This window comes from Pollachius pollachius, assembly GCF_949987615.1.
Source record: "Pollachius pollachius genome assembly, chromosome: 7".
In the NCBI taxonomy this organism is placed as follows: domain Eukaryota; kingdom Metazoa; phylum Chordata; class Actinopteri; order Gadiformes; family Gadidae; genus Pollachius; species Pollachius pollachius.
Window position 1 is genome coordinate 25,830,482 of NC_136940.1, and position 12,369 is coordinate 25,842,850.

A 12,369-nucleotide genomic window follows, 5' to 3' on the forward strand; every position below is an offset into this window, starting at 1 on the left:
GTTTTCTGCAATAATAAACGTATAAAGCAAGTCGATCGCAAACAAATACTTCAAATCAACGGCTAGCTTACATCTAGGAAGTCAAAAGATTGTTGTTGGTAAGGGTTTAAGAATGGTTATTTAATGTTCCTGTTGATATTCGAGGCATGCTGAAAATGTCAGCAGAGAAAGCTAACTTTAGATTTGCTCCATATTAGCATCTTTTCTGTTGAGAACCTATCTTTTCTTCTTGTGCCCTTTGTGGCTAACCTCAGAATACAAAAATCGTTCTTTCAGACGAACACAGTTTAGCTTTACAACAAATACAGTTAGACACAAAGTTGACAGTCACAGTCCCATTTTTCATTAAGGGTACCACACACACACACACACACACACACGCACACACACACACACACACACACACACACACACACACACACACACACACACACACCCCCCCCCCCCCACACACACACACACAAATACAAAGCACAATTGATGTTGATACCTTGTAAAACCTTGAGAGAAAGACATTTAAATAAATAAAGTATTTTACATCACGGTATACGTAATTTGTTCTGAATGTGCCTCTGTATTTGCATTTGAGCCAATCATTGTGGCCCAAACTGTACATTTTCTGGTTCAGCGAATACATATTAGAATATTTAGCACTCTAGCCATACTCATATTCCATATGACAAATACCATTTTCAATACCACAGTCCAGCACATTGGTTTATCACATTTACAGTAATCATTACATTAATATACACTATATACACAACACAACTAAAAAGAAGGATGGGCTTCTTTGTTTATGTTCTTGGCTCGCCGTCTTCCTGATCCCAGGGGACGAGACGTTTATCTTGTTGTTTTGTTCTCTGTGAACATCTGGGGGCCCCAGCATGGCAATCGCCCCTCTTCTCCAACACACAGTGGAGGGGTCAGTGGTCCGCTAAATAAAAAACTCCTTGGGGCTCTCAAAGGGGTCGTTCTCCGAGTCGGCCTGGCCGTTAAAAGGGAACTCCCGGGGGGGCTCCTCCCCTGACGGGGCCCCCTTGGGCTCGGGGCCGTGGCAGGCGTCTCGTCTCCGGTGCAGCAGTCGCACGGCAACGGCCAGAGCACACAGACCCACGAAGACCCCCACGGCGATCAGGCCTGCAGAACACAGAGGACCACCGCGTCAGAACAGCCGACGCGTTCTCACTCCGAGTTCGTCAGATTTGACGCCTTTTTGGGGCTTTTGGCGGTAACTGCTGACGCAAAGGGTGTCCTTGTTCATCTTCCTTCGACGCAGGGGGTTTCAACGCCAGAAGCCCAAAAAAAGTGTCGATTTTTGGAACAGCCAACGATGGATTCGATTATTATCATCTCGCCATGATCCCTCCCCCAAATGAGACATACTACCTCAAGTATACTGTTAATTATAGCTCAGGCTCAGCCATAATCATTTCACATTTTACGCTATGGCTTATTACCTTAAAGCGATAAGAATATGTTCACGTTTGTCATATTTTGATGGAGATCGACTAACGAGAGCATCGTGGACCATAGATCACCTGTGTTGTCGTGATTTCAGCTCCAGCAGGAATTCTGCCTCCTTGCATTCCTCTTTCAATATGCATCACCATGATGTTAGAAACACAAAGTATATGGTTTGTCCATATCTCAGGTTTAGAGCTGTATGTATACACAGCTAACCAGCCGGAACGTTCCTTGTAAGAGATCATCAAGGATAAAGTGCCTAACTATTAGGTGAAAGCCATTTTTGACATTGTTGTATCAAAGCTTCTGAACGGTTCCATTATTTCACTAATAATGAATTATCTTTGAGCAAAATAGAAGTTGGCATTTGACCCAGTGTAAGGCCAACTCTTAATGCAGTCTCCAATTAGTCCTGCACGCTAAATCAAACTAGCCTGACATCGCCTGACCAATTTGCAATTATGCATTAAGCTGGAACCTCTGCATTCTTTTTTTAAATTTAAAATAGGCAATACCACCGGGCGCAATTGGATAGACCTACAGCCAATCACAGCAACCACACGTGTGACTTATCAGCGGCAGCCATCTTGGTGGATAATGAAACCCGCCCTGTCTTTGATAAACGTTTGTGATTCACCGGCCCACGCCAGGTTCGCTGAACAGAAGTGCTCAGACACATATGCCAGAGCAATAAGCACAAGCTTGCAGATGAGTCTGGTTCCCAGTCTCACATACGCCCGGTGAATGCAGAACATTTATTCAAGACTTGGGGTCTATTCATGACTATGTCTCTTGTTCACTTGCTCATGTTCAACCGTTTCAAAATGTGGATTAGGCGTTTACACCGAATGCTGAATGAGCCAAATAAATGAGGACATTGCTTTGAAGATGAATGTTGCATAAACATTTATTCCCTTCTGATAATATATTTGTTAATCCCTTTAAGTATTTTGTGTGCTGCTGAATCAACCAAAGCATAGAGATGTTAAGAGCTATGGGGCAGAATACTTTTGTGATTTAGTTTTTATTTGATTGATATTATTCAACCACTTGAGACTTCCTCTCAACATGTTCCCACACAAACAAACTCTTTGTGCCCACGCCATGAAACTTTTTGCATTTGGTCGCCCTAGTCTGAGGTTAAAGAGAGAAGCAAGCAAGTACAGGACTGTTCTGTTAGAGGAAATAAGATCCTGTTCAGTTCAAATCATAATAAGGTTTGTGGTTATGGCGTGTTTGAATGAGATTTGACATCCTACATTTCCATAGGATATATTTTAGATGATTATATTTACAGAGATTGTTCTAAAATAATATAACAACTGGGTGAGTAAAAACGGTTTTCGTCTTAACATAATATTTGATGACTCTGTCTAATGCAGCTCTTCTGTGCTTAAAACATATTCTGCCTCTTTGCTGAAAAACATTTCCTTTTTTGAGTTTTTTTTCTTCCGAAAACAAATCAATCCAAGGAATCGATTTCAGCGCGGGGATTCTAATTGGTTGATGAACCGGGTCTTACGGTACCTCCAATCAGGGCTGACTCGCTCCTGATGGCGTTGACTAGTGGCTGGCCGGGGCCCGCGGAGCCTGACTGGTCTGTGCCCGCAACACACAAACACACAAATTACACACAGAACACACATTACACACATTACACACATTACACACATTACACAGGGCGTTTATTGTCCGGGAACAACAATGAGCAAATCCCAAGATCACAGAAGAAAAATAGGAAGAATGGGATTTACAGGAATATATCCCAAATGCGTGCTAGACAGTTTAATTGAACATAAGAAAGAAATGAAAGAGGAGAAGAGCGGGAAAATTCAGAGGAATTTAATCAATGGTTTCCATTGTAGGCCTGCTATGAATTTACTATCAAAAACGGCATGCAGACAGGAACATGGGACGCACAAACACACAGACCCACACACACACACACACACACACATTATTTTTTTGCTTGCCCTAGTCACCTGGGAGGGAGTGTGTGGTCTGGGAGGTGTAGGGCCTGGCTGGAGTGGAGGCCCCGCAGCGGGACCAGGCCAGGGGCCCGCTGACGCTGACGGGGCCGGTGTCCGGGTGCAGCAGTGCGGCCTTCAGCGGGCTGATGGAGTTGAAGAGGACCCCCGACAGACAGCCCGTGAATCCCTTGGAGGCCAACAGAGCCATCTCGGGGTCCATCTCAGAAGACCCTGAGGCCGGCAGGGGAGACAGAGAGGGAGGAGGGGATGAATCAGACATCTGTACCTGGAACCTGGAACCTGGAACCTGGAGCCGTTTAGAGGACGGCCTGAGGATGATTCATCAACACACTGGACCCCGTACTCCCATCCAGATTTAGATGCTGCATTATTCATGTTGTCACAGAGATTTTCCCTTTTTTTCTATGGGATTTAAATGCAAACCAAAGCATCTCCTTTTGAGCTCAAGGGAGGAAATATTGTAAACATATGGTTTCATCTGACACCATAGGAAAATCCATACTTTTCCACCAGCTGCTATTCTGTTCGTATAAATGACAAACACACATAAAATGTAATATCTAAGAATAAGTTAACATAAGTCCGACCCATTTCCAGCCAATATAATGTTAAGAATGTAGTCGGCAGTACGGCAGTACAACAAGGTATAAATTCAGAGCACTTGCGGCCTTTCTGACAACACAACGGAATCGTTGTCCCATCCCGCTGGACACTGGTAAATTCCCATATCAGACGACACCAGCCTCTGATGGGTAAAACAAAGAGTAGCACAACACTTTCCTTTTGATAAGGATTCAAAGTCATGTACGGGCGACAGTGACTCAGAAGGTAGAGTGGGTTGACCGGTAACCGGAAGGTTGCTGGTTTGAATCCCAGAGTGTCGAGGTGTCCCTGAGCGAGACGCCTCACCCTGGCTGCTCCGGACGAGCCGGCTGTTGCCCTGCGGGGTCGACTCCGCCGTCGGGGTGTGAATGAATGCTCTCTCTCTCTCTCTCCCTCTGTGTCTCTGGTGCCTCCATCCAGCCTAGCTCGATTAGTCAGCCTGATGGATGGCGCAGCAGGCGGGGAGTGACAGAGAATTAACTCGGTTCTAATGTCTGACTGCTGGCTGGACTCCCTCAGGCCGGCAGGCGGTGGCCGGGCGGACACGCTAACCACACACACGTCAACTTTTACCCGGAGCCCGCCACCCACCGCTGGCACCGGCACTAAATGACTGAGAGAGGATTCGGGTTCCCTGTGGTTGTAGGCTGGAGTTGGCTGACATTTTTCATCGTCCAAATATCTATTTGGTCACTTAACTTTGGGCATGTAATCCATTTAAATGCAAATGTTAACATTACTGTTAGATAACAATGGTATGTCCTTTGTTTGGCCGTGGAGTTTCACGCCTCCGAGTGTACTGGATTGTGATGGCCCCTCTGTGTGTCTCCAACAGGGGCCCCCAGCTCCCAGGGGCCTCCAGTCCTTTAGCATGGGGGGGGTGCTGAGCAGCCCTGCCAGGGAGGGGAGAACCCATAACAGGGGGGGGCTCGGAGGGGGGGGTACCCCCTGGTGCCTTCACTACTCTCTGACGCAGGGCCTGATCTTACAGAGACAGTTTGGTGTTATCCAAAGGGCTCTCATCCTCTTACTGAGATGAGACTTTATCTTTGAATTCTACGCTTTGAACAATCGGTTAACATCGTCAGGGGAATGTTTCTGTTTTAAGCCGGACCATCGCTGCTCACAAAGCCAGGGTTATTTTTGGCTTTGATCACACGGAGAAAATGGCCATCATAACTATTTCTGAGCCAGGGCCACTTCATTCAAAAAACAAAGCCCCAAGGGAGTGCTTTCTGCCTTGGCATCTTTATCCAACTTTAAAATGTGTCGAGTGCCACAGTATCGCGCCTGGAGGGATTAGGACAAGAAGAAAGAATTCAAGAGAACAGACTTGGCTTTCATCCTCTGGCAATAAGCTATTCAAAATCAATATATTAAGTAATTCTTTCTATTTATATAATGATTTGTTTTCTGTTTATTTTTTCTACTTACCTAGCACTCTCCCTAAAGTTAGAGACTCAATGTCGTTGAATTCCACATCAGATGACAGGTTGAAGTCTTCTCTAGCATGTTGGTCCACCTGAATGTGAAAGAGTAAGTCTTAACCTGATAAAAACAAAAGGAATGAATCTGCTATTGAGGCTAATGGAATCTGCGGATTATATTAGAGCTGGGTAACTCACCAAGAGGTATTTTCCATTGTGTGTGCATGCCCGAATGTATATGTGTGCAAGTGTTTGTGTTTGTGTGTGCGTGTGCATGGGTGTGTGTGTGTGTGTGTGTCTGTGAATGTGCGTGCAGAATTTGTGTGTGTTTGTGTGTGTGTTTGTGTGTGTGTGTGGGTGTGTGTGCGGGTGTGTGTGTGTGTGCATGTGTTTGCATGCACATGTGTGTGTGTGTGTGTTTGTGTGTGCGTGTGCCTGTGTGTGTGTTACCTGGATGGAGACGGTGTCGGACCGCATCCTGACAGAAGCTGTGTGAAGCTGGCCATTAGCCAAGTGAGCCACGTCACTCCTCAACACCTCCACCTCTCTGCTGCTGTGCAGCCTGTATCTCACCTCCACCTTGTCTTCACACAGACAGGGAGGAGAGAAGAGGGAGACAAGAACAGGTGGAGAGGGGATGAAGGAGAAGGAAGGAGAGACTAAAAGTGGAAGCCTAGCGGATATCGACCATGATCACATATCCTCCTTTTCTATTATCGGACAACTTTTTAAGTGTTTCCCGTGTCCAGTCTACCACCTGTTCTGAGTGTGGATGGCATGTGATGGTGAGTGAAAGAGGATTATGTTTTGGACACCGGGCCGAACAACAACAAGTCCAAACCGAAGGCAGACCTACCATCTCTGCTGATGAGCAGCGCCAGGTACTCCTGGTGGTGGGAGGAGGAGACGTAAAGGAGCAGAGCCGGCCTCTGGCTGGTCCTGAAGCTCAGGGAGACCTCCTCCCCCCTCAGGGTCAGGGCGGGGAGCAGGGGGGCGGGCAGGGAGCTCTGGTTCCGACCCGGGTGCCGGGGCTCTCTGAGGGCGTAGCGCACGGCGGTGGCCGACGTGAAGCTGGCCGACAGCTCTGGAGGACATGTCAGTGGGTTACATTATTATTAGATTATTATTATTGTATGGCTGATTGGAGCGCCTCATTGGTGCCGGGTGAGACATTAATCAAATACATTCAAACACGTCAATCTTTTATCAAGCAATTATGTTTTTGCAAAGTGCAAAAATCTAAAATGCATGGTGGTTTTTATGTTTGAATGAAGGTGACTCCCAATGTGTGGCCAAGGTTTTTCCTTTTCACAAAACATTTTGTAAAGTAAAATAAAAAGCGGTGTGTTATGTAGTGGTTCGTTTCACCACATCATAGTGAACGTGAATGTATGTCAAATTCAATCATACAAATGATGCATTTAATTTGCAAAGCACTTTCAATGTCAATCAAAGGCACTAAGGAATCAACATATTTATGTTGCAGTTATTCAGTTAGAGGAAGTGACATCTCTGAATGTCAGAATAGTGTTTACCGGATGCCAACGCTAGAGTAGCCTGATAAAAAATCATTAAAAATGCGAGAGAGAGATTTCTTCATCCTATACTGACATGCCAACGCAATACCATAGCATTCTCGTGAATTATTGAACACACATTTAGATCTGCGTCAAAGGCAGATCTTTCGCCAAGTGGTGACTCACTTGAACATCAAACTGACTTTGAGGATTAAACTCTGGATGCGTTCTGAGGCGGCTGCCTCGTTACGTCAACGCCTCTGGATTACTGAAACCGTAAACGTGATTTACAGAATTCCAAAGCGTGCTAGCTCACGGTAGACTCCAATTATGAGGTCAATCCTACATAGTTTAAGAATAAATCCATGCTGTATGTGTATGTGTTTGTGTATGGTGTTTACATTTCTTTAATGTTTTCCGCAATATCTTTAGAAAGAACGAGCATTGCATTAAAGTTCTAGTTTATTGTTTCTGGTCGTTACTCCTATGGTTATAGTATTTCAGTCAGAAGAACGCAGCAGTGTGCCTGTTGAAGTGCAGCAACTGCTTGGGTTGCCGTTGCGCTGCCGTTGTGTTGCCTGTTGCTGTTCTTTATGCATGCGTAAACCTCTGGGTCCCATTCTACCAGCACGGGCAGCGTGCTCTGTCTCTGTTCGGGTGGTGGGCGGGTGTGCACGAGGGCAGGGAAACCGCCTGCTACTTCCCTCCAGAGTGCCCTCAAGGCAGAGAGAGAGAGTCCTAAAGCGCCCTCTACAATTCCCCTCCAATAAGAAGAAGGTCTCTCCCCGGGAAGACAAGGCTGAGGGGCCCCCCATCCACCGGTGAAAAGTGTGCTTTACACATCTTTCCCCCCTCTTCCTCAAACTGTGTGTGTGTACTCGTGACTGGTCCGGGTGTCCTGGGTTAGGACGGAACTTAGGAAGAAAGTCATGTACTGGTCCCAGGCCATGTGAAGGGTAAAAATCACACAGCCAACCACACACCCCAGCTCGAGCGCTCTGCACGACTACTTCGACTCGACGTCTGGGATCGCCATCGCTAAGAGCAAGTAAAAGTCAATCATCAAAGAGACATCTCTACTCTGTTTTGGCACGGCAGTGGTGGAACGAGCCGACATCAGGAGCGCAGAGTCGCTCTCCAGCTTCCGCAGAAGACTCAAGGCTCACCTTGTCAGAGTTCACCTGGACTCTGCATAGCCACGCCCTTCCAGCCCTCCTAGTTACTGTATGTTGTACGTCATGGCACTTAATGTACGCACTTATTGAACGTTGTATTTAGTTATAATACTTAGTTGTGTAGCATCTTATCCTAGCTATCTTTGTTGCATTCGGTGAATGGGTTAACCTAGCGATTGTTAGGGCTTGGCACTTGGTTCTATGAACATCCTTACTGTCCCAACAGATATATATTGTTTCTCTTTCTTCTGACAAATATACTTATTGTAAGTCGCTCTGGATAAAAGCGTCTGCTAAATGCCCTTAGTGTAAAGGTAAAAGTGAGGTGTACCTTGGTGACAGAAGGTTCCAGTGAAGGCGGAGGGGCCGCAGTCACAGACGAACCCCTTGGGCCTCTCCTGGCAGCGGCCCCCGTTGACGCACAGCGTGCCGTAGCTGCTGCAGTGTCCGGGGCAGCCGGGCCGGACCCCCGGGGTGATGGTGGCCCTCGCCTCCAGGTCCAGGGTGACCCCGTTCAGCTGCAGCGAGCGCAGGCAGCCCCGGAAGCCCTTCTGCCGGGACGCCGTGCCGCCTGGGAACATCCACATTTACCGTCAAAAAGGTTCATTTAGTCTATTTGATAGATTATTTTGAGTGTTCATGTAAACAGAGTAGTATTCATTAGTTTGCACCTGTAGAAGACTGCAGGAAGTAGTCGAAACAGGTACAAACTAATGAACAATAGGATGTTTACATGAACACACAAAATAGTTCACATTTACATTTAGGGGTTTTTGGTGACGCTTTTATCCAAAGCGGCTTGCAACCATTCATTCACACCCCGACGGCGGAGTCAACCACACAGGGCGTCACCCTGCTCGTCAGGAGCAGTCAGGGTGAGGCGTCTCGCTCAGGGACACCTCGACACTCTAGGAGGAGCCGGGGATCGAACCAGCAACCTTCCGGTGACCAGTCAACCCGCTCTACCTCCTGGGCTACTGCCGCCTGAGCTACCCTCCCCCCCTGGGGGCTGTACGGGTAACATGTTGAAGAACACCTCCTCTCTGGAATCACTGTGGATCTCTCTATCCACTCTGTCGGGTGTTGGCTGCGTGTGGGGGAGGCGTGCCGACTGTCAGTTAGAGCTTCGTTTTTAGCTTGTGTTGCTGTCAGCCGCGGGAGTGAGCCGCCGTACGCCCACTTGATAGCGAGGGCCGAGGTTCTCTGCTGTCAGCACTCTGACAGAACCGCGCAGGGAGTTTTAAATGACACGGCTGTGATGTGGCAAAAAAAATAAATAAAAAATTGTTTGAAAAAGTATGAAATATGAAAAGTTCCAGCACGGAAACATGCTGACAGCGACGGGAGAGCAGATGGCATCGACGTCTGTCCCGCTGAATAATGGACTGCCCTTCAAAACAACAAGTCTGCAGTGCCCTCAATTCACCAAGCACACAGCCAAAACATTCTTATGGTCCTACAAGTTAAACATGTAACCTCTTGTTCACAAAGGTCCCGGTTCAAACAAGATACCAATTGTCACGATTCTCCTCCCAGCAGCCTCGCCAGTCTTTACACACGTACATGACGATTCAAACTGTTCCAACATTCAGACTGGGCCACAGTAATTACTTAAATTCTTTCACTAGTTCCATCTTCTGAAACTCAATGTGCACTGGTTAAACATAATTTGACATTGTTTTTGACAATTACAACATCTCTCTCTCTCTTTCTCTCTCTAGGTCTCTCTCACACACACACACACACACACACACACACCAACTTCTGTCATTTGATATTCCAAAGACACAACTCGCACTTTCGAAATTGGTAAAATAAGTAAACTTTAAAAAATATCACAAACCCTTACTCTGTCGAAAGCTTTCTGAAGATTTCCCTCCAAGGCAAGGAAATGTTGGCTATGCCAGCACTACCTAAATTGAATAAAAAATTAGTCTGAGAAGGCGAGGTGAGCTTTTACCTGGGTGCTTTCCCATTGGTCCAAATAGATCTTCGCCCCTTCCCGGGCTCTGCCGTTAAGATTAAACTCTTTGAGGCACTTAATCTCAAGGTACAGTCACAAGACGTGAATGGGATACTATTGAAATCATGGTACCTCAAAGTTTATAACTAGGTGCAAAACCTTAAAGTACTCCCTCTCGTGGGTGAACCATCACAACCTGCACGCTCTCTGACTAGTCCTATCACGGTGAATTGGTGCAGACTTTGCGTCAGTAATCAACATGGCTCTCTAAAGTAATGATGTGCAAGCCACTTGTTCCCCCCCAGACGACACAAGTCAAGCGAACGCAAGCTCTTCAAACTCTGTTAAGGCATTCCATTTCACAGCTCTTCCCCTAAATCTATTCCAATCTTTGGTGAACACAACGCAAAATAGATTTGCCCATATAAGGGAAATGGCTGTAGTCACTTCTATCTCTATTCAAATAGAAGTGTTTGCTTAACACTTTTGGCCGATCAATACGCAGCACACAATCAATATTCAACTGCCTCCCTCTACCTCTGCCCAATCATCATTTGTTGACTTTCCCTGGAATAATGTGTGTTTACAGATAAGAAGTGCCGTCCAGAATATTTGCGGAGACAAGGCCTCATAATGTAGAATGGATTGTGATTTCTGGTCCAGAGATCAGCGGGAGATGGTCGGCTAGTGAACACCCCTGCAGTATATGAGTCTGATTGTATATGTATATGTCCCCCTCAGTTTGAGGAGGGGGAGGCAATGAAGTCGACGGGGACACCATTTACAACTTTATTTAACTGGGGGAAATATGTGTCCAGGACTTGCAGATAGTCTTCAGCAGGAGGGATTGGAAGAGAACATTGTATGTTACGGTGAGTGTAATGACTGCTCCAAGAATATTGCTAGCGATTATTCATTCATCACAAAACCCTCTCCATTTAACTAAATGATTCATCCTGAATGCAAAAATCGACACACGCACACGCACACACACAAACACAAACACACACACACACACCAGACAGGGTTGGTTACTTTGAGCGGGCTCCGCAGTGTGCACCAACACCTATATCATCACACCCAGTTGCCTCCGAGTTGCAAATTGGATGACAGTAGGGGATTAGTGTTCTCCTGTTTGGCAAAAACTGAACGGCATGAAACCCATTATTCATCCAATCGAAGAGCAGCCCTGATTTGGTTCACCGTTTTGTGTGACTGGGAGTTAATTTAAGATATTTCAATGTGTGGTGAATTGTATCAGTGTGTGTTTCTGGCGGACAGAATGCCCTGGAGGGCAGTCTAGTTGTTAGTAAGTGGACGGACGAATGAGCACAGACAAAGCGATGTACATAGAGGATCCAGCCCTATACAAATACCCTTACTCACTTAAGTATGCATGCATGTACATCTGAGACCGACGCTATATGTGTACACTGATGTATTGTTATTTAGTGAGACCATTAATAATAAACAAAGGATCTCATCATCCAAACAGCTGCACACCTCAGCACGAGCGCCAAGGGCATATGTGAGGTTCTATTGTCGGCAATAGAGCGGCAATTACAGCCATACTGTATAAAGCCTGCGGAGCCCTAAGGCTGACACGGAGATCCATCGCAGGGCCGTAGCAACACCAGAGGGGCCGGGGGGCCAGAGGGGCCAGGGGAGGTCCCTGCTTCCAGTTTCCAGATCGTTTACGGAGAAACAAAGATTTTCTGAAATGTTCCCCGCTGCCAGCGCTGAATTTCTATAAATCATGACCTCCTTTGAGAAAGATTAACCGGGCTCACAAACAGAAGCAGTTGTTCTCTTCTGCCTCGACTGAAGATGTCTATCAGGGGCGTAGAGGTCACACAGTAAGTGGCTGTGTGGTTCCATGCGTGGTCCCAGCCCGTGTGCTAAAACACATAATTGCCTTACAGCTGTTGTCTGAGCTGAGGGCTTTATTGCCATTTCACAGGAAGCACACACACACCAAACACACACACACGCGCGCACACACACGCTCCCTCACAAGCACACACACACACACACAGAGACACACATATACACACACCCTCCCTCACGGGCACACACGGAGATACACAGAGACACACACCCTCACCTGCACACACACACACACACACACACACTCCCTCATCAACACACACTGACTCACGAACACACACACACACACAGAGACACACACATACCTAACAAACACACACACACTCCCTCATCAACACA

General features: G+C 46.7%; 1 protein-coding gene across 1 annotated transcript in view; it reads right to left on the reverse strand.

Annotated features, from left to right (window-relative positions):
- Positions 1-937: 937 nt before the first annotated feature.
- Positions 938-12,369, reverse strand: part of LOC307078332 (contactin-associated protein-like 4) — a gene marked incomplete at both ends in the record, with an annotated part of 57,998 nt that continues 46,566 nt past the window's right edge. The window contains 7 exons of the mRNA XM_079740075.1: positions 938-1,140; positions 2,995-3,066; positions 3,450-3,668; positions 5,496-5,583; positions 5,939-6,072; positions 6,345-6,572; positions 8,512-8,751. Of these exons, the coding sequence (XP_079596201.1) occupies positions 938-1,140; positions 2,995-3,066; positions 3,450-3,668; positions 5,496-5,583; positions 5,939-6,072; positions 6,345-6,572; positions 8,512-8,751 (1,184 nt within the window). The remainder of the gene's footprint in view (positions 1,141-2,994; positions 3,067-3,449; positions 3,669-5,495; positions 5,584-5,938; positions 6,073-6,344; positions 6,573-8,511; positions 8,752-12,369) is intronic.